General features: G+C 35.5%; 1 protein-coding gene across 19 annotated transcripts in view; it reads left to right on the top strand.

Annotated features, from left to right (window-relative positions):
* Positions 1 to 21,315, top strand: part of NEB (nebulin) — a 124,560-nt gene that overhangs the window by 12,492 nt on the left and 90,753 nt on the right. For all 19 annotated transcript variants that reach the window (XM_061445733.1, XM_061445651.1, XM_061445643.1 and 16 more), the window contains exons 12-38: positions 107 to 223; positions 878 to 979; positions 1,080 to 1,187; positions 1,295 to 1,399; positions 2,070 to 2,168; positions 2,666 to 2,770; positions 2,868 to 2,975; positions 3,623 to 3,934; positions 4,067 to 4,273; positions 4,919 to 5,023; positions 5,366 to 5,473; positions 6,250 to 6,561; positions 7,724 to 7,930; positions 8,164 to 8,268; positions 9,301 to 9,408; positions 10,280 to 10,591; positions 12,057 to 12,263; positions 12,987 to 13,091; positions 13,232 to 13,339; positions 13,735 to 14,046; positions 14,785 to 14,991; positions 16,549 to 16,653; positions 17,467 to 17,574; positions 18,351 to 18,662; positions 18,810 to 19,016; positions 19,497 to 19,601; positions 20,467 to 20,574. In XM_061445733.1, the coding sequence (XP_061301717.1) occupies positions 107 to 223; positions 878 to 979; positions 1,080 to 1,187; positions 1,295 to 1,399; positions 2,070 to 2,168; positions 2,666 to 2,770; positions 2,868 to 2,975; positions 3,623 to 3,934; positions 4,067 to 4,273; positions 4,919 to 5,023; positions 5,366 to 5,473; positions 6,250 to 6,561; positions 7,724 to 7,930; positions 8,164 to 8,268; positions 9,301 to 9,408; positions 10,280 to 10,591; positions 12,057 to 12,263; positions 12,987 to 13,091; positions 13,232 to 13,339; positions 13,735 to 14,046; positions 14,785 to 14,991; positions 16,549 to 16,653; positions 17,467 to 17,574; positions 18,351 to 18,662; positions 18,810 to 19,016; positions 19,497 to 19,601; positions 20,467 to 20,574 (4,404 nt within the window). The remainder of the gene's footprint in view (positions 1 to 106; positions 224 to 877; positions 980 to 1,079; positions 1,188 to 1,294; positions 1,400 to 2,069; positions 2,169 to 2,665; positions 2,771 to 2,867; positions 2,976 to 3,622; positions 3,935 to 4,066; positions 4,274 to 4,918; positions 5,024 to 5,365; positions 5,474 to 6,249; positions 6,562 to 7,723; positions 7,931 to 8,163; positions 8,269 to 9,300; positions 9,409 to 10,279; positions 10,592 to 12,056; positions 12,264 to 12,986; positions 13,092 to 13,231; positions 13,340 to 13,734; positions 14,047 to 14,784; positions 14,992 to 16,548; positions 16,654 to 17,466; positions 17,575 to 18,350; positions 18,663 to 18,809; positions 19,017 to 19,496; positions 19,602 to 20,466; positions 20,575 to 21,315) is intronic.

Raw genomic sequence — 21,315 nt, 5'->3', positions numbered from 1 at the left:
CAAAAACCAGGGGAAATTTTCCTGAAAACTTCAACATAGTACAGGTTTGTGAGCATTTGGCTTTTATTACTGATTTCTAAAACCTCACCCTTTTTACTTTTTAAAGGTAAAATACAGAGCAGACTATGAAAAGAACAAAGCTATTGCAGATTATAACGTGCTTCCTGCTACAGAGAACCCATTGCTGAAGCAATTAAAAGCTGCAGGAAATGCGCTGAGTGATGTAAGTATTATCAAAGTACAGCTGGATGATTTTTAGTCATGTACAATAAGTCTTCATTTCTTCACAAGGCTTCTCCTTTGGATCTCTTGGTATTTCTAGTTTTATACATCAATATTTATCATGAAATCCCACCCAAAAGGGCAGTATAGGTAAGGAGTAATTTCTTCAAAGCAGAATGGAACAATAGCTGTAACATGTTTTGGGGATAGCTAATTACTGAATAGTTCACTTAGATCTCTATGGAAAATGAATCACTAAATGACAGCTCTTCCCTTACTGTTTTAAGGAGCTTCAACTGATGGCAATAATGATAAAATATGTGGTACCTATCTATAATATTGTATTCTGGTTACTCACTGTAATGGCCTTCTCTGTCTCTTCTTGCCGTTTGCATCTGTATGGAAGTAGACTGCTTATTTCTAAGTGTCAGAAGTTCAAAACCCCTTAGTCAGGCCTTTCTATCTTCTATTACAGGCCTAATAGCAACCAAAAAAAGTTTTTTTTTTAAAATCATTGGGAAAAAGTGCCGTCTGTTTTTTAGTTTTCTGGGAAAACTTTTCTTTGCAATAATTTCACTCTTTTGTAATTTTTAATGTGTTGTGAGTGAGTTGCAGTGAAATATACTTCACTATCTGACATTGTTTTCTTCTGCAGAAATTATACAAAGAAGCCTATGAACAATCAAAAGGAACCAGCATTAATTACTGTGACACACCAAAGTTCCAGACTGATAGTGTTCTGAAGAATTTTAGTGACGTAAGCATTTGATTTATGTTGTGTTGTTCAGTACTGGCACTCCTGATATTACTTTTGTTTATCAGCTCTTGACTATTCTGTGATTCTGTGATTTTTCCAGGTAAAATACAAAGATGCATATCAAAAAAATATTTTAGGACACTATGTGGGCAGCTTTGAGGACCCACATCAGATACACTGCATGAAAGTTGAAGCTATGAAGAGCGATGTAAGTGTGGCTGTCATTCTGTTTTCACCACCATGTTGTCATGTCAGAGAAAGCTCATGACATACAGAAGTAAGTGGATTCTTACTGAATGTTGATTTTATTCCTAGAAAAATTACAAAGCAGAGTATGAAGAGGAAAAGACAAGATGCTACTTCCCTCAGACCATAACTCAGGAGTATGAAGCAATTAAGAAGTTAGAGCAGTGTAAGGATGTAAGTACGGCATAGTAATGGTTATCAAGTAGCCAACTACATGCAGGGTATCTGTGCCTTGGGCACGCAGAAACTTACAGAGTGATTCTTCTTAACTTTGATGATTTTTAATTTAGTCTTATTAGCACATATGACTTGTAAAAACCATGTTCAGCTGTATTTTAGAGCCTTTTCTGACATCTAGTGATCAAGACAGATACAGCATAATCTTTTTTTTCTAACAAGTAAAACCATAAAATTGGAGTAGTACCAAACTGAATTAATGATCCTCAGGATTTACCTGCTGAAGTCAATGTATTTTTCCATTAATACATTAAAGGTACTTTATTAATACCAATTTTATTTACTTTGTCAATACTTGGAAAATGCTTTATATATTTGTATATAATATACTAAAATGAATAGGCTATAATATTTATAATGTATTATCATTTATGCCATACATTATAATATTTATATAGCTATTGAAATATTTTATATTAATACTTTAAAAAATTATTTGCTCTTTGATCATGCTAAAAAGTAACATGAGAACCATTGTGCAGGACAGTGCTTATCTGCATACATGCCACAACTGTTAACTATCCTAAGTAATGCAAGATTGGTATGTCTTATAAGATAGTTTTGCTTATTTGCGTTTTCTGTAAATATGTTTATTATATTCCTTCAGCACACCTACAAAAAGCATCCTGATCAAACCAAATTTACTCAAGTGACTGACTCTCCAGTACAGAAGCAAGCAGAGATCAATAGCAAACAGCTGAGTGATGTAAGTAATCTTACGAAATATGTTGCTGCACTCTGACATTATCAGTTTCTGCACTCTTGACTAGCTTTACTTTATCATCCAGTTTCAAGAGAACTCCTGAAATGAATGCGTAGGTGAATGTGTGCACGTATACACACACGCACAAGCACGAAAACGTTCATGCGTATTCGCAGTTATGTTCCAGTGGGAGATCAGCTGGAAATCAGGGTTTTTTTCAGTTTTTCAGTTGGCTGTTCATGTCAATTTTTAGTATGTATATCTATAACTTCTTGTCCATCATTCTCAATGTGTTCACACCAGTTAAGTCAGTGGGGTTTATACCACTCACTTGGCAAGGACTAGGATTTCATCTGTATGTCTTTGTGAGTGAGTAACATGAGATCCTAGAATCATAGAATCATAGAACAGTTCTTTAAGCTGTATCACTCTGCATTATTAAGCATTTGCAATCTCTAAATATTGTGTTGCTGAATTTCTGTCATTGTTTTTCTTTGTAGATAATATATAAATCCAAAGGTGAAGAAATTATTCATAAGTACCACCTCCCTCCAGATGTGCCCCAGTTTATACAGGCTAAAGTTAATGCCTACAATATTAGTGATGTGAGTATATTTTGAATCTAAAGTTATTAATTCAATTTACAAGATAAGGTTTCTGTTAGCTAGTAGCTGCTTATTAAAAATTCACCTTTTCTCCTAGAACTATTACAAAATGGGATTGGAAGAATTAAAATCAAAGGGATATGATCTAAAAAGTGATGCTATTCCTATCCAAGCTGCCAAGGCTGCTAGGCAGGCTGTCAGTGATGTAAGTATATCCTTCCTGAAGGAACTGCTTAACTCACAAGAGTTTATACTTAAACAGAATTTGCAATTCTGTTTATTAAGGACACATAGGATAACTTCTTTATTGCTTTTTTTGGGCATGTTATTGGATGTATTTAACACAGTAATATTTGCATGGTGTTTCATTGTTTCAATACATATTTGTATAATTACATTTAGAAAAGGCTTTTACATTATCTAATTCTCGTGAATAAGTTGGCTCTTGTGCTCCAGTATGGTTAAGGTAAATCATGACGAGTAGGTCAGTAATGACAGCTCTATGAGCAATGGACCCCTGAATTCTCCCTGTCATGAATTATAGGCCGAATCATAAATTAGATGGAAGACTCTAGGTCATCACTGGATTTTGGTAGATTTTTGGGGATGGTCTTGCAGAGGTCCCTTAGTGTTTTAGACTTCTCTCTCTTATAATCAGTACAAGTGAGACAGTACTACTTTGAAAGCTAGCTAACTGATTTGTTTGTCACTGAATTTTGAAGAGATACATGCCTGGATTTATTAAGATGTGTGGTATACTCTTTGTAGAAAACAAAGGGTAGCCTTTGCTTTTAATTACTTATTGCTAAGTTACTTAGATGATATTTTCCTTGTTCTGTTATATTCTAACAGGTTAACTATAAAAAAGCCTATGAACTTGCCAAGGGTAAACTTGTTGGCTTCAGGAGCATCCAAGATGATCCCAAACTCGTTCATTCTATGAAGGTAGCCAAGATGCAGTCTGAGCGAGAGTACAAGAAGGATTATGAGAAGACAAAAACTAAGTACAACATTCCATTGGATATGGTCAATGTTGTTGGTGCCAAGAAGGCTCAAGAGATTGCCAGCAACACTAATTACAAGAACCTCCTCCACCATTATACTTACTTACCAGATGCAATGAATGTGGAGCTTTCCAAGAATATGATGGAGATTCAGAGTGATGTAAGTAAAGCCTCATGTGAACAGAATTTTTTTGAGATGCCTTAAGCAAAAACTGTGAAGACTCAGGATAGGTCCCTGAATTGTTTTTCATACTTCCTAACTTTTAAAACATTGTTTTCACTCCTTTATTAGAATGTGTACAAAGCTGATTATAATAACTGGATGAAAGGCATTGGTTGGGTCCCCATTGGATCACTAGAAGTAGAAAAAGCTAAAAAAGCTGGAGATGCCTTGAATGAAAAGAAATACCGCCAGCATCCGGACACCATTAAATTTACAAGTGTGGTGGACTCTCCAGTAATGGTCCAAGCCAAACAGAATTCCGTTCAACTCAATGATGTAAGTAGAGAAATAAATGGGTGTTAAGGTAAAGATATTGTAAAGATGTATCTACTGAAAAGCTGGGAATTGTCTGTAAAATATTTTAAAGTATTGTTAGCCTGAAAGTGTTGCCCTGTGTTGTCATTGTTTTGTGCTCTGATTTGCTTGGGATTAAGGTCTGTATAGGTCTGTAAATCTCTCTGAAATCATGTGGCTTTTTAAGTTCACATGGGTTGATTCCGCCCATTTGTATTCTAAGTACATTTGAAATACATTTTATTTAAGAAATGTGAAATTTCCAGGTTGTTTATTCATGTTTTACCACCTGCAATAATAAATTAACTACAGAATGTTTGACAAATCATAGTATGTCAATCACTATAACCAGGAAGCTTTGTTTTGTGTTACTCTTTATTATCCTGTTCCTTCATAAATGTGGCTTTATGTCCATTAAAGGCCTTCATTTTATTGAGTAAAGACTGCATGAAGCTTTTAGGATGCATTACTCAGTAAGATTAACAACTCTGTGTGAAAAGTGCAGCCTCAATCTTTATGAAATAGGTGGCAATGTACATCTATTTGCAAAATCAAACATAAACCCTCAGTTAATTTACAGTAACCTAAACAAGGAAAGGATTTATTTCTGTATCATATATTTTACAGAAACTATATAGATCTTCTGGAGAGGAAGTTAAACATAAATATACTCTAAGCCCGGATATTCCACAGTTTATCCAAGCTAGATACAATGCAGCTAATATCAGTGACGTAAGTGACTTCTTTACAACATTTTTTATGCATCGTTAATGAATTTTTGAGTAATATGTTAGAGATTGCAGGTTCCTTTCACAGATAAGCAGTTCTATATAGTCAACTTCTATCAGTGTAATTTTTCATTCTTTGTGTTACTTGGATTTCCAACCAGATATCATTTAATTAATGTAATTAATAGATAAATCTGTTCTTATAAATGAAGACCAAGGGTTGTATATGATCCCCACTGCACCTGCTTCTAAAGAATTACCTGGAGTAGCTTAGGAGTAGCTTTGACTTGCATATAGGTCATGTGATTACTAAATTCTCTGGAATAATATGGATTTTCTTTTTTAGGCTTATTATAAACAAGGCTACCATGATCTAATAGCTAAAGGGAACAAGGTTTCTCTTGATGCTATTCCAATTACTCTAGCCAAGGCTTCGAGAAACATCGCTAGTGATGTAAGTATCTACTCCAGGTATGCTATCCTACATTTAGTAGAATGTTGCCCCTTCCAGGCTGTCTGGTAGACCTCATGTGTTGCACAAGTCTCAACTAGAGTCAGCATTATGAGAAGGCGATTCTTAGTCTTTCCCAAAGGCCTAGTTTGCACAGAACTTATTTTATGCTCATCTTGTTTGCTTTAGATAGGCAAATGCTTTTATACTGTGTTTCTTAACCTGCTTGACACAGCAGAAATTAAATCGGTAGTTCTTGCAATCATTCTATGACAAATTTCCAGAAACACACTGCATTGGCACCTATTTACAGACAACAACATGTGTTCAGGGTGCTTTTGGTTATACAGTGGAGCATGGCTTATACATGAGTTGGAGGGCCATGTAGTACAAATTTTGTAAGGTGGGATATGTACTATTGGTTTTGTATAACTAGAGGCAGCTCTCCAGTCATATGCCATTTGTTTGCTTTTGCTTTCAAATGACTGAGAAGGATTGTCTCAATTATTCTGATATTTTTCATACACCTTTCTGCGCAGGAATGCTTAGGAAATGTTTTCCCTTACTTAAAAGAAAAGCTAATACTGATAGATCTTATAGTGGTGCACATAACCTGTAGTGTACAGGCTTAGATGGTGCAGCAAGAAAAGCTCGTGTTTGTGCCAATTAGGAGAGTTTATCTTTCTGAGCTGCTTGCAGCTGCTTTTTCCAATTAGAGCTTTTCTTTTGCGTTAGCGTGGACATAAGTAGCCATACAACTCTCTTTCCTCTGTTTCTAGTATAAATATAAAGAATCATATGAGAAGGCTAAAGGAAAACAGGTTGGTTTCAGAAGCCTGCAAGATGACCCTAAGCTTGTTCACTACATGAATGTAGCAAAGATTCAGTCTGAACGCGAGTACAAGAAAGACTATGAGAAGACCAAGACTAACTATCATGCAACTCCTGACATGTACAGTATCCAGGCGGCTAAACAGTCTCAGGACGTAGCTTCTAATGCTCATTACAAAAACCTGATCCATCACTACACTTACCTGCCAGATGCCATGGATGTTGAGCTTGCGAAGAACATGATGCAAATTCAGAGTGATGTAAGTATTTCATTGATAGCAATTTCATGGATGTTTTCCTGCATACTGTGAAGATAAAATATGAGTTTATATTCCATTGAAATTGCCATTACTGTATTGGAATGGTCTGTTTTTCTTATGTCTTGGAGAAGATGTAAGTTTTATCAGCTGGTGGCATTTAGAAATAACCAAATTGCAGGTGTGTTCTTATCAACAGGGCAGGGTTTTGATGTTGGCATATCAGTATAGAGCTGAATTCTGGAATGCTGAATTCAAGCTAACTTCCCCCCCCCCGAAACTTTATTTTGCAACTAACTAATGTAATTTTGTTTTATTCCTTAAGACTTCTTTTAAGTTGTCTTGCTTTTTTATTACAGGAGATAGATAGGGTAGTGTAGGGGGTCTATTGTTAATCACTTAAGATGAAGGAGTGGACAAAATGGAGCTATTGATATTGTTGGAAATACATGCTGGAGATCTCTAGTATAGGAGATACCTCTTAGGAGCTGCTTGGTCCTCGCAGATAGTTTCAGATGGTTGACTGGGCATACATAGTTGCACTCCGCACCTCTGTATATACTGCAGAATTTGACTCTGTGGATCTCTGTGGAGGACCACTCATTTTAGAGTTAGAACATGGAATAGTCTTAAGAAAAGAGTGTACACAATATCCTTGCATTCAGAACTTTGTCTGAATGTTTATATGGGATAACCTTCTGCATATTTTGTAGCCATGATAAATTTTTCACTTGCAGTCTGTGGACTCTCCATAATTTACTGTAGGAGGAACTATAAGAAAAAAAACAAAAATTGAGACTCTGTGGAACCTCTGTACAAGGCCAAGTCTCATAGAGTCTGCTGAAACACAGAACAAATTAAACAGTCACTATATCGTAGTTTAGAAGTTACTAAGAATTGAAGGTTGGTGAAATTTTTCACATAGGTAAAAGAAAAGGATGGTTAGTAAATACTGGGTTCATGAATCATGAATCAAAAATACACTTGTTTTTCTTCTTTATAAAATTAGAGAAGCATAAAAAGAACGTGCTGTTCCCTTCAGGAATTTATAAATATTTCCTGCTCATGTAGAATATGCTAGCTGGGCTATGTGATTATTGCTTTAAACAGAATTATTACAATTCTGTGGGAAAATCTTGATCCATGTTGGTTTTTTCTCCTTCAGAATGCGTACAAACAGGATTATAACAGCTGGTTCAAGGGTATTGGCTGGAGTCCTCTTGGTTCTCTGGATGTTGAAAAAGCTAAAAAGGCTGGGGAGGCATTAAATGAAAAGAAATACCGTCAGCACCCAGACACCATCAAATTTACAAGTATACCAGATTCAATGCCAATGGTTTTAGCTCAGCACAACACGAAGCAGCTGAGTGATGTAAGGAATTTTTCGTTATTAATGCAATATAGTGATTTAAATTTTTGCCATATTTATGATTTCTTTGTTACTGTTTGACATTCCATCCAAAAAAAAGAAGTTACATTTTAAAAATGGTAAAAATAGTAAGATTGCCATTTGTTGGTAAGAATGAAGCATTGTTACCTTGTCTCTATTTGTTAACACTAATATTACCTGCTTTCCAAGAAGTATTTGTTTATTTTTCCTTGCAGGTAACATACAAACAAGAAGGCGAAAAACTGAAACACAAATATACGCTGGATCCTGATGTTCCTCAGTTTATTCAAGCCAGAGTTAATGCCTACAATTTGAGTGATGTAAGCATACAGCCAATAGTCTGATCAATAATATATTGATTTGTAATTTTCTTAATAGAAGAAATAACTTCGTTTGTGCTACGATACTGAATATAGAAATGCACAAGCTCTGAATTCAGCTAAACTCTTACTTCTAGAAGACAGTGAGTTTTGTGCTGGTAAAGTAAATTTTGAAACTGACTGAGCATTCATGAACATAAACACATTGTAATGTTTTATTGCCAAAATACTTGGGTAGACTGAATGAGAAAATTACTCAGATTCCTGTAGGTTTGGAGATTTATGTCGTCTACTTTTGTATGAAATACACCACAGAGGCAAGCAGTGCAAGTTCTCTTTATGTTGCTACCTCCTTCTGAGCTTTCAAAGGAAATTAACTCATCCTGTGTCAAGATAATAATGCCTTTTTTCTGCTGTTCAGCTACTAATCTGTCTCCTTTTCATCACTTCTTCCATCCATCCAACACCACAGGGATTTCCATTATTAGTATCAAATTTATTCCCTTTGTGATATTAAGGGTTATGGTGACATTATCAGGCCTCCAAGAAACAGGTAAAATCTCCTTTAATAGCCTTGAAATACTAATAGTCTGTCCAGATGTTAACTGCTAACAAAAAACCAGACAGACTGCTTTCTTCAGTTCGTTAAGATCACAAGGCCTGATTTTTAAGCTAACAGGAAAAAATTTCTGAAGGTTTAGTCAAATAAGAAAGGGTTTGCTTTCAAAGCAAGGGCAAAAATGCCTTACAATAGGGTTATTCAGCATAAAAATTGCAGGAAATGCTTACAGAGTTAGTGGTTTGTCTACGTGTGTTAAACTGATTGTCTTGAAGGACTCTCCCATCTTTGTATCAATGCATTTATCAGAATATAGCTGTAGTTTCTGTGCAGGTCAACATTTTTCCTTACAATTGCACAGACTAAACTGAGTATTTTGATTCCCATAACTATAATAAAAATATGGGCTTAAACAGCTGTGTTAAAATTGTTACTTGTACCTTTGCGAACTCATACCGTTTTTTCCCTATAAGGCTAACTACAAAGCAGACTGGAAAAAGACCATAGCAAAAGGATATGATCTGAAACCAGATGCCATTCCTATCATTGCTGCTAAGGCTTCTCGGAATATTGCAAGTGATGTAAGTATAATTCACATGAAGTGAAATAAATGCATCTACTGTGTTACAGCTTTCTGTAGCATAGCATGCTATAGAATGTATGCTATATATGTATAATGGTATAGAGACAGTTAACCCTGAGAACTGGAACTCTTATGATACTTCAAAATAAGAAGTAAATTCAGATGTTTACATGAATGTCTGAAAAAACCTCTTGCTTTGGAAATGCATCATAATGTGTGTGAGTGCTGGTGAGGTGGGGCTGGTTGTTTTATGTGCTTCATGTATTCACTAGCTTATTTGGAATTTTCTTTGTTATAATTTGCCTGAGCTGTATTCTTAATTGCTGGAGAACTGTATTTCTACTTGACTGGCATTCATGAGTAGTACAGAAATGTGGCTGTGTTCATGCAGCTACATTAATTGGCAATAGTAAAACTTGGTGTGCCATCCGACACAAGCTGTGAAAGGGGATTTGGAACACAGAAATAATTTTACTAACTTTAAAATGGCTAGAATGACTTCCATTGCCCACTTAAAAACTACCTCCCTCCAGTAGCTGAATATTGGGACGTCTAATTGTCTGGTAGTCTTAGGCTTTTTAATAATGAAAAGATGAACATTCCTGGGAGTTAGAAGTCTATGGCAGTAAAATATAATGTGGCAGAGGCAATGTCGAGGGACGGCATGTAACTGCATATCTAGGTTTAGATCTGTACCAGCAGTCAAAAAAGCAGAGAAATCTAGCAATCCTGTTCTATTTTTTTCCTGAAAAATTTTAGTAAGAATGAATGGCAATTGTTAAAATGCTGAGTATCACAGTATTAAAATTATCAAAAGCATGTTTTGTCTTTCTGAAGTGGGTGAAGGCTTTCTTTTCTTTTGTCTCTAGTACAAGTACAAGGAATCATATGAGAAAGGTAAAGGCAAACAGGTTGGATACCGTAGCCTGCAGGATGATCCTAAACTTGTTCATTACATGAACGTGGCCAAAATGCAATCAGATCGTGAATATAAAAAGGATTATGAAGTCACCAAGACCAAATATCATACTCCATTGGATATGTTCAGTGTGACGGCTGCCAAGAAAGCCCAGGAAGTGATTACAAATACTGGCTATAAGCAGCCAATTCACAATTATACACTCTTGCCTGATTCTGTGAATCTGGAGCTATCAAGAAATGTGATGCAGCTTCAGAGTGATGTATGTAATAATTAATCTCTTTTTTTTTTTCTTCTCATAATGACTGTGTTATACTGTTAATGTTTTAAGGATAAAAATTTAACTGTATTGGATTAACAGTAGACAGATGTAAATATCTGGTCTGGAGCCCTGTGTTTTCAAAAATTACCAGAATTATGTATAGCTGATAAGGGACTTCACTAGCAAGTAACAACTTCCTGTGTTATATCTCTACATATTTGACTAATGAACGTGTTTTTCTAATTAATGTTTTTTGTAGTTGAATTTGAATTTGTTGTTACTGTGATTATTATTTGTATTGTCTGATTGTAGGTTATATATAGTCTAAATTCTGACTATATTTTATTCAAGTTTTCAAAAAATGTGCATTATGTACATTTGTATTATATCTAGGGATTTGAGATTATTTTATTTTGTTCACTTTTCCTTTCTGCTTTTGTCCTCCCACAGATGCATATGCCACTTATGATAAAGATTCCTAAAATAGCTTTGTAGTTTGCATAGTTTCCATTAAGTTCTGTGACTCATTTCCTTTTTTTTTTTTTTTTCTTTTTCCCTGTAGTGTAATTTCAGGCACTGCTTCTTTACCCAAAAATATTTAGTTTAATCTGCTTTATTTAACAGTCCTCTGACAAATTTGAAGTTCTTCAAAATGTTAGTAATCTGATTGGAAGTGTTCTTCAGATTCTAAGTATTGTTTGGAGAGGATCATGTGCATGTTCCCATTGACCAACAGACAGAGGATCCAACCCTTAGACACTGTTCTTTTCGAATACAGAAATTTGCATCTCAAGTTTTTTTCTTCCCTGTTGTATTTTTACCTGACCTTACTGTGTTGGCTGAGCTTGCTTGGCTGTCTCAGATGTTTGCAAGCAGAGAAGTGTATTATATGAGGACAAATTTTGCCCTGTATACACATGCTGTGAAAGTATGTAGTCTTTCTCTCAGACTCTGATATTCTCCTTGTTAATCCTAACTCTGCAGTTCAGGAACAGGTTTTTGTTGCAGTATTTTTGTATCTTTATCTGTTCTGAAGTATGATTAAGTAGGAATGGTGTCTACTCAAGATTGTGCAGAACAAGGCAATTAAGAGAAGTTGTTGAAACAATTTCTCTAAATCAATTCTACTGCAAACTGAGTCGCCAACAAACAAGAGTGTCAGTTAAGAAAAGTATTTTATTTTTGACAGAATTTTGTATTTATCACTCAAAATTTGTTTTAAGGTCTGTGCATTTGGTTTGTAGTGAGAGTTCTACACACTGGTTTAGTGAAAAGAATTTCTGTATCCCTAACACATGCATAGTTGTTAATGTATGCTAAGAATATGGAAACCAGTAAGTTATAACAGGCTTGTCTAAATTTTCCTGAAAAAATTAATAACCAGGAGAAGTTTTAAGGCCTTACCTGTGTTTATTTATGTATGTATTTTCCTTGTCTCACTGTTTCTTTGTCTATTTTTTAAAAGAATGTTTACAAATCAGACTTTAATAACTGGTTGAGAGGAGTTGGCTGGGTACCAATTCAGTCACTGGATGTAGAAAAGGCCAAAAAAGCTACAGAGATTCTCAGTGAGAAGAAGTACCGCCAGCACCCAGACAAGCTGAAGTACTCCATTACAATGGATGCCATGGAGCAAGTGCTAGCTAAGCAAAATGCCAAGACCATGAATAAGGTGAGAATTTGTGCAGGTGATCATGAGTCGGAGGTTGGGTTGTTGTCTTGCAAAATTGTGGAGCTGGTGCATTGACACAGAAGTCACTAGATTTCAATGAGTACAATGATTTGCTTCATTAGGACTGGCCACTAAGAGATGCTGGAAGCCTCAGACTATTCGTAATTAAGGGGTTTTATTTTCTGTTTAAAAAGATTAAAAAATTCTCTTCTGTGTATGTGAGTAAAGATGTCTTCTCCAGATTTATAGTGCTTTGGTAACCTTCATTCTTTTTCTGCAGGAAGTAGTATTCATAATCAGTGAGTTGAAAAACCTCTGGAATTCTTTTAGTTATGTACAACTTGCCTTGAAAAGTGGAGTTCTTTAAATTTGCCCCACATTGCTTCTGACGCCACTGATCCCACATTCCATGTTTGCTGTGGAGAGGGGGTGTGTAGAAAAAAAAGAAAATTATGCTTTGCATTAAAGCGGGAAAAATGCAGACAGAAATATTCCATTTAAATATTTACTAGTTCTGAAAACATACTTTGCAAATTTCTCAAATAGAGTACTAACCGAAGAGGAGAAATATAATATTGCCACTCAGCTGTTGTATTTGTGAAGATTATTTATAGTGCTTATGACACTAAAATGTTATTTATTGCAAATGAACATAACAACAGAAAGCTCTTATTTTATGAGTGCAATGTTTTTTCAGTGCTAAATATTACTTTTTAATTGCAGAGACTCTACACTGATAAATGGAATAAAGAGAAGACCAGCATTCATGTTATGCCAGATACTCCAGAAATTCTGCAGTCTAGAGTGAACCAGATCACAATGAGTAATGTGAGTTGCCATGCTCACATGGGCTTTCAGTGTCTGTTGCAAAAATTTGTGTCATTTTTATGTGTTTTAAGTTTATGTCTAAGCTTCAGTACTTCTGCCTTCATAATAGAGAACATATTTTCCTTTACTTTTTAAATTAGAAACTTTACAAAGCTGGGTGGGAGGAAGACAAGAAGAAAGGTTATGACTTGCAGCCAGACGCCATTCCAATAAAAGCAGCCAAAGCCTCCAGAGACATTGCAAGTGATGTAAGTTTGATTGTATGATACTCCTCAGAGTAACTACAAAGACAGTAAGAGAGCATTTTCAAGGTGTTCTGTTATGCACAAATGATTTTTTTCAAACATCTTGAGTTGTTTAGATTTCAGTTGTATGCCTGATGGTATAAACATTTGCAATATTTGCTCTCCAGTGGAAAAATATTGAATTGTGCTTTTTTGCTCTTTGTTCAGCAAGCTGCTGAGCTCCATGTGCCTGTGCCATGGGCTGTTACATAAGGCTATGTTTAAATGACAAAACCTGAGATCTTGTCATACCCCCCCCCCCCCCCCGATACTTTCTTGTTTTCAGGGATATGATTGAGCTTAATAGCACATTTTTAAAGATTTAATTTTTTGCTGTTCTTCCTCTTTCCTGCTGTCAGTATAAATACAAACTAGCCTATGAAAAAGCAAAAGGAAAGCATATTGGATTCCGCAGCCTTGAAGACGACCCCAAGTTGGTGCACTTCATGCAGGTCGCTAAGATGCAATCTGATCGTGAATACAAAAAAGACTATGAGAAAGCAAAGACTAATTTCCATACTCCAGTTGACATGTTCAGTGTTGTGGCAGCCAAAAAAGCACAGGAAGTGGCTACAAATGTAAACTACAAAAACTTGATTCATACCTACAGTGTTCTGCCTGATGCTATGAGTCTTGAATTAGCCAAAACCATGATGCAGATACAGAGTGATGTAAGTGAGAGATTCTTCACCCTTTGCATTATGAATACAATGATGCATGGTTTATGAAAGCATATTGTAAGATAAATAGTACTATTTTCCTAGTGAAATCAGTTATGTACTAAAATGTGGCAAATGGAACAAAACCTTCAGCAGTGATAGCCATTGTATTTTTGTAAGACTTGAAGTATTAAATTACACCTATTGCTAAAGAATTTGGGCTCAGAAACAAATAATTTTATGTATTAAGTGAAATGGATATTTATTGCTTACATGTCCTGTTGAATCTCCAGGAGCAATATTTGTGTGCAGGCCGAGGCAGAAAAAGCTTTTTTCGTTAACAGTTTTATACTGTACCTCCAATAAGATCTTTTCAGAAGAAAGGGAAACCACCTAAATAGCCATATTCTCAGATTTTTCTGGGATTTTTAACCTCTATAGAGGAGGGCCTTTTTTCTTGGTAGAGTGGTTCAAGATGATCTCCTTCTTCAATGGGACTTGAGTATATAATCTCATGTGAGCAATTTATATACATCATAAGGAGGATCTGCACATTGTATAAAGGGCAGAGTAGTAAAATACAGACACCACTAACAAATGTGTTTCTGATTAAACCTTGATTACACCTTGATACTGTGCTTCTTTTTAGAATAAGTGCATTAAAAATCTAACATTCATTAAACACAGAAATAAGTGTCATGATTTGCAAACTTTTTTGTAAATCTGATTCTTTTCTTTTTCTGCCTCCAGAACCAATACCGAGCAGAATATGATGAAAGTATGAAGGGTGTTGGATGGGTACCACTGGGCTCCCTGGAAGCTGAAAAGAATAAGAAAGCAATGGAAATTCTTAGTGAAAAGAAGTATCGCCAGCATCCAGACAAGCTGAAGTATTCTGTTCCTCTAGATTCCATGAACATGGCCTTAGCTTTAAATAATGCTAAAATCATGGATGAGGTAAGAAAGCATTAATCAAAATTCATTTAAGTTTGCAGAAGTAAGAAACAAACTATACCTGATGTAATAGTCAATCCTACTATGTGAACCCCTTCAGTAATTGTCAATTTTGGCAGCTAATGAATATGCTTGACTGTAATTGTATTTCATCTTAATAGAACTTTGATATACCTGAAATCAAAGCATGACCCTAGTATTTCTAAGAAATACATACGAAGACGGAGCAGGGTATATGTGTGTGTGTGTCATTTTATTAATGAAGTTTGCCCAAGATAACTGATTTTAGCCTTTTAGCAGTTTAAATTTTGGGGTTAAAAATACTGGAGTGAGCCCTTTCAGAAACAAGGTTTAAGCTTTTAAATGTATAGTCCATTTCATCTGATGCCTGTTACATTAATATGAAATTACTACATGATATGAATGCTGTTACACTGAGATATTTATTTTCTAGCTCTCCTGCTGAACTAATGTAATCTGCTGGTGTTCCTTAGAAATATCTAGGCTTCACGTGTGTTGTAGTTACAGAGACCATCAGAATCTTATGTGTACTTCCGTTAGCTCTGTTTCCTCTAAGAAAAGCTTTATTGCCTCTCTCAACTGACACTTACTTTCTTGGAGATAAACTAATAATCTTCCACCTGTAACTTATTTTTTTTCTTATACCTTCTGTCTTGGCTTTTAGCCATGGGTTGACCCCGGTAGGCAGCTAAGCACCACGTAGCCACTTGCTCACTTCCTCCCTTAGAGTGGGATGGGGAAAAGGAAGGGCAGAGTAAAAGTAAAAAAAAACCCTTGTGGGTCAAGATAATAATTGTTTAATAAGCAAAGGAGAAGTGGAAGAAGATAGAAAACAAGTGATGCAAAAGCAGTCGCTTGCCACCTCCCACAGGAAGGCTGATGTCCAGCCAGTTCCCAAGCAAAACACTCTCTGCCCCTTTTTATTTGCTGAGCATGCCATTATGTGGCATGGCATACCTCTTTGGTTAGCTGGGTTCATCTACCTGGTTATATCCCCTCCCAACCTCTTGCACATCCCCAGTGTGTTCACTGTGGGGGCACAGAGGAGCAGTGAAGGCCTTGATACTATGCACACACTGTTCAGCAAAAGCTGAACATTGGTGTGTTACCAGCGTTATTTTAGTTGCAAATCTAAAATAAAGCGTGGTTAGAGCTGCTGTGAAGAGGATTAACTCCATTCCATCCAGACCCAGTATGTTCTGAAACCTGTTGTTTTCTGCTGTTCGATGTGCTTGAATACACTGCTGGACAAAAGAGAAGCAATAAAATAATCTAGCAAAACTGAAAATTGAAATAAATTATTTGATTAAAAACTGAAATAAAAATTCTTTTATTTCAGCCTCACACAATGAAATTCGTAAGAGCTATTCCTGATATACACTGCTTTTAATTGCTAAAATAAAAAGACAAATGCTCCTACCATGTTAGTAGTTGCATCATTGTAAAGAGAGATTGTATTTCAAATAGGAAATATTCTTTTAAACTGTTTCATGTAGTTTTTATATGTTGACATTTTAAAATTTTTTTTTATTCTTCCAGCACAAGTACAAACAAGCATGGGAAGAAGACAAAAGGAAAGTTCACATCACACCAGATATTCCACAGATTGCTTTGGCAAAAGTTAATGCATTTAATCTAAGTGATGTGAGTACTGTTCTTTATTTTTTTAATTTTTTTTTTTTTAATAAAGAATAAGTGAGAAGACAGCATACGACAGTATCCCTCATTCTCACTTTGAAAACCTGTAGTAATTTCACAAAGAGCGATTCATTTTCCTTTTCCCACATTCCCCCAAATTAAATACTGAAATTTAACCCATGGTATATGTAGTTAGATTATGAAGTGTTTAGGTAGGTCATTAAAATAGAATAGTTACTGACAAAATAGTAAGAGTAGAATTTGAGTACTGTCCGTGTTTGTTACTGTAGTTATTGTATTATTTCCCTGTGCCCAATGTTCTGTACAGGATTCAAAATTCTTACAAATTGAACCTATTCTTTCAGTAATAGATGGTATTTGAGAATTTTTTGGTAGCCAGTTGTTAAGGCTGTGTATGCTAAATAGAATAGTGTTTGTAATTGTGCACATCTTCAGTGTGCATAGAAATAGACATATTTATGTTGTTTTTTTAAAGGTGGCATCCTTATATGTGTAAACTCTTCACCAATATCTTCACACATGGAAAACTAATGCAATTTCTTGCTCTTTTATTATATGGTATAGCCACTGATTATAGTTCAGTCCATCTGCATTGATGTATGAATACTAGGGTTGGTGTTAATTTTGGGTGGATATTTGTAGCTCTGTCCCTTGAGTGCCTTAAAGAACTGTTCAAGGAATGTTAAATATAGGAATAGTCTGTGTTTCATGTTATTGTATTAAATTACTAGAGCTTTATTTAAGTGATTGTGGTATGTTTTGCCCTTTTAAAGGATGTTTCTTTTCTTTTTTTCACAGAAAATGTACAGACTTTCTTTTGAAGAATCTAGGAAAAAAGGATATGACCTTAGAGCTGATGCTATCCCTATTAAAGCTGCCAAAGCTTCTAGGGATATTGCTAGTGATGTAAGTTCTTGAAAGAAAACATGATCCATTTCAGATGTTGTAATGAATTCATTTCTTGACACAATTCAATTTTATATGCCAAATATATGAAATGTTTTTATTTTTTTGCTTGTAAATAGTTCTGAAATATACAATATACATTCTAATACATTTTCTAGAAGGGTTAAAGAACAATTTCTTAATTAGAAAGGTAAGGAGATGTATGAGGTATTTCCAGGGAAAAATAATAAGGCAGTTTATTCCTCAGTGTGATGGTTCTTGAATAGTTTATAAATGTATGTCTTGTAGTTTAGACAGAATGATCAAAGTTTGTTCTTAGAAATACTCAAAAAGAACAGATACAGACTAAAATTATGTTTACTGCTGTGGTACAGTTATCTTTATTCCTTTGGTGAAAGTCTCATAACATTTCTTGGTGCAGAGAATACCAGTTTCTGGAATCCTTTGTGTATTCCTTTGTGTATCCTTTGTGTATTACTTTGTGTATCCTTTGTGTATTCCTTTCTGTATCCTTTGTGTATTCCTTTGTGTATCAGTGATGAGGGACTTGCTGTGGCAGGACAAATCCAGCCTGAGAGGAGCGTGAAGACATTTTATTTAGCCCACCATTTTTTATTTTTTTTTTACAACCAAGCCAACACCTCTGTCTGCTTTGTGATGGTTTTTTAATAATGCAAAAATTAATCTAAGTTTGGGGGATTTTTCATCACATGGTAGATATTGTGTATTAAACAAGCGAAGTAGAATTAAAGTCTCTGTCTCTGTTCTCTTTACAGTACAAATACAAATTAGGTTATGAACAAGACAAGGGAAAACTTGTAGGCTTCCGCAGCCTTCAGGATGATCCCAAACTTGTCCATTACATGCAAGTAGCTAAGATGCAGTCGGATCGCGAGTACAAGAAAGGTTATGAGGCGAGCAAGACACATTACCATACGCCTTCTGATACGCTCAGCATTGTAGCAGCTAAGGAGGCACAAGATCGCATAACCAATACTAACTACAAACGACTGATTCACAAATATATGCTGCTACCAGATGCAATGAGTTTAGAACTGTACAGAAACATGAATCAGATACAAAGTGATGTAAGTTTCTCTTTTGTCTTTCTTTCGTTCATGGTTGTGACCTTTTTTCCGTGCTTTTTTCATTACGGCTGTGTTTTTAAAGCAACAGATTATTTTATATGAGCCATTTGTATATTGTAAACTTTCCTTTTATATTCTGTTTGGCAGAACGAGTACAAGCAGGAATATAATGAGTACTTCAAGGGTATTGGTTGGAGTCCTGCTGGCTCCCTCGATGTGGAGAAATCTAAGAAAGCCATGGAAATTGCAAGTGATCAGAAATACCGCCAGCATCCCAGCATGTTCCACTTTACAAAACAGAACGATTCCATGGACATGGTCCTTGCAAAGCAGAATGCAAATATAATGAACAAAGTGAGTATCTAAGGGGAAAATTAGGCAGACATTCACATCTAATCCATTTCAAGAAACAGTTGTCTCTGTTACAGCCTTTATGTAGCAGTGTTTCCCTGGGCTGGGAAAAGCAACTGCCACAGGTGCCCTTCTTTTTTTTTTTTTTGCTTTCCCTTGATAAATTACTCAGTTACTGATAGATAACATTGGTTAAATAAATCTTCCCTCATTTTTCTCATTGCTACCTCTCCAACCTCTGTTCTTCTCATTCCCGTATTACTGGCCCTGAAAATCTTGATAGCTGGACTTAATTAGAAGCAAGGCTGGATCCTAATCCAGGTGATCCTGGATTGGGTCATTATGCACTAAGATAAATCTGAGTCATTACCTTCATCTTTTTACCCATCCATATCCAAAGTGCACAGATGGAAAGGTGAAAACCCCAAAAGAGCCATGCTTTGTCATGTATTTTGACATACCTGATGTTACTTTTTTCAATAGCATGCTTATACTGAAGCGTGGGAGAAGGATAAAATTCAGGTTCATGTGATGCCAGATACGCCAGATATTCTACAGGCAAAACAGAACAAGGCGAACTACAGTCAGGTAGGGTTTTTTGATACTTCCTATTACATTTTTAATTAATATCTACTTTATTCAAATTTAAAGGTGTCTCCCATTTCAAAATAAATAATTAATTTGTGTTAAATTAGAAAAAATGGAGTGGATGATTTAGGACAGAGGCAAGAATTTTTACATGAGTAGTATTTTCAGAGTAGCAATAATACCATCTTCAGCCTAGCAAAGTAGCAGCCTAAATTACATTTTATTGTATGGAAAAGATAAATTCCTATTTTGAAATCTGGATATGAATGATCCATACTCTATGCTTGCCATAGAAATCAATTATGTTAAAAATTTCTTACTACAAAATGAGAATTTTGTTGTGTATATGTTTAACACCTTGGAAAAAGGAATACATGCAGTGATTCTAACTTTTCTGTCAGCTTTCAAATATAAGAAAGTAACAATTGTGCTGGTATAAAATACTTAGATTTTGCTTTGCATGATTGCGTAGAGGCAAAATTTTGACTTGCAACTGCTGGTACTTAAAAACAACCGCACACAAACTTATCTGACTATTAAATGGCTATATTACAGCCTTATTAGTTACAATTTTGTTCAGCCATCTGAAAAGTTTTCAGTTATCCTGGATGTATATATTTCAAATTCCCTGCATATGTTTCAAATCTTCTGGATAAGACATAGTAGGAAGCTGCTGTAGTAAAGAAAAAACTATTTAGTCACTAGCCTAAGACTTGGAAGACTTGCATTCCTTGCTTATTCTCAGTTTCTGTTCTGCAGCCTAAGAGGTGATCAGAATTCGGTATTATGGCTCATTAGCGGATCTAAATAGAAGGTGACTTACATATTAATGAGACTTTTAAATTAATACTGGTTTAAATTTTAGAAACTCTACAGGCTTGGCTGGGAGCAGATGATAAAGAAAGGCTATGACCTCACACCTGAAGCCATTTCAGTGAAAACTGCCAAAGCTTCAAGGGACATTGCAAGTGACGTAAGCAGTATTTCTAATTTAATATGACAGACACTTTATCTAGTTGCTATAACCTACAGAGTTGCACTAGATTGAGATACACCTCTTCGCTAAGGTGTGGCCTGGAGTAAAAAGCAAAATTGCTGGCAAAACTCTTTCCTGATCTGTTCTTGTCAGTGGAGAAAATTTAAGAAGGGTTGCTCTGGCATCTTGACAATACCAAAGATTGTGGTCTACCCATGGAGTGGCTAGTCATACAAGGTTAGCAGTTGTCTGCTCTTCTGGGTGTTGCATTCTGAAAGCAGCAGCAAATTTAGTCCAGTTAGCTGATCTCAGTGCCTATACTGAGAAATCCCTTTTAAAACTCTGAAATAGATGTGGTGACACACATTGCTGTTACATAACTTGGTATGAATATAAGTCCTGCATTTATGGAAGAGATTTTATATCAATCATTAGGAAATGTTTCCAGTGATTAAGCATCTGCAGTTTTCATTGCTGATTATTGTATTCATCAGAATAGTTCAATATGTTGGCCTTTGGGAGTTCTGAAGAGTATGACTGTATGAATTAAATGGCACAGGAGACCATTCTTGTAGCCATGCACTCTTCCTCTCCAGGGACTGTCTTCCTTCCAAGGGACAGTGTTCACTGACACCAAACGATCCACATTAATCAAGGGACTACTAAAAATTTACATGAGAAGCCATAACAGGTTGCTCATTTCATTGCTAATGAGAAACATTGAACTGAGATAATATA

This window comes from Pezoporus flaviventris, unplaced genomic scaffold, assembly GCF_033815535.1.
Source record: "Pezoporus flaviventris isolate CSIRO_AGI_PZ_B2104156 unplaced genomic scaffold, CSIRO_AGI_Pfla_v1 ptg000001l, whole genome shotgun sequence".
Taxonomy (NCBI): Eukaryota; Metazoa; Chordata; class Aves; order Psittaciformes; family Psittacidae; genus Pezoporus; species Pezoporus flaviventris.
Note: the sequence above shows the minus strand (reverse complement) of the source record. Positions and strands in the feature narration are given on the sequence as shown.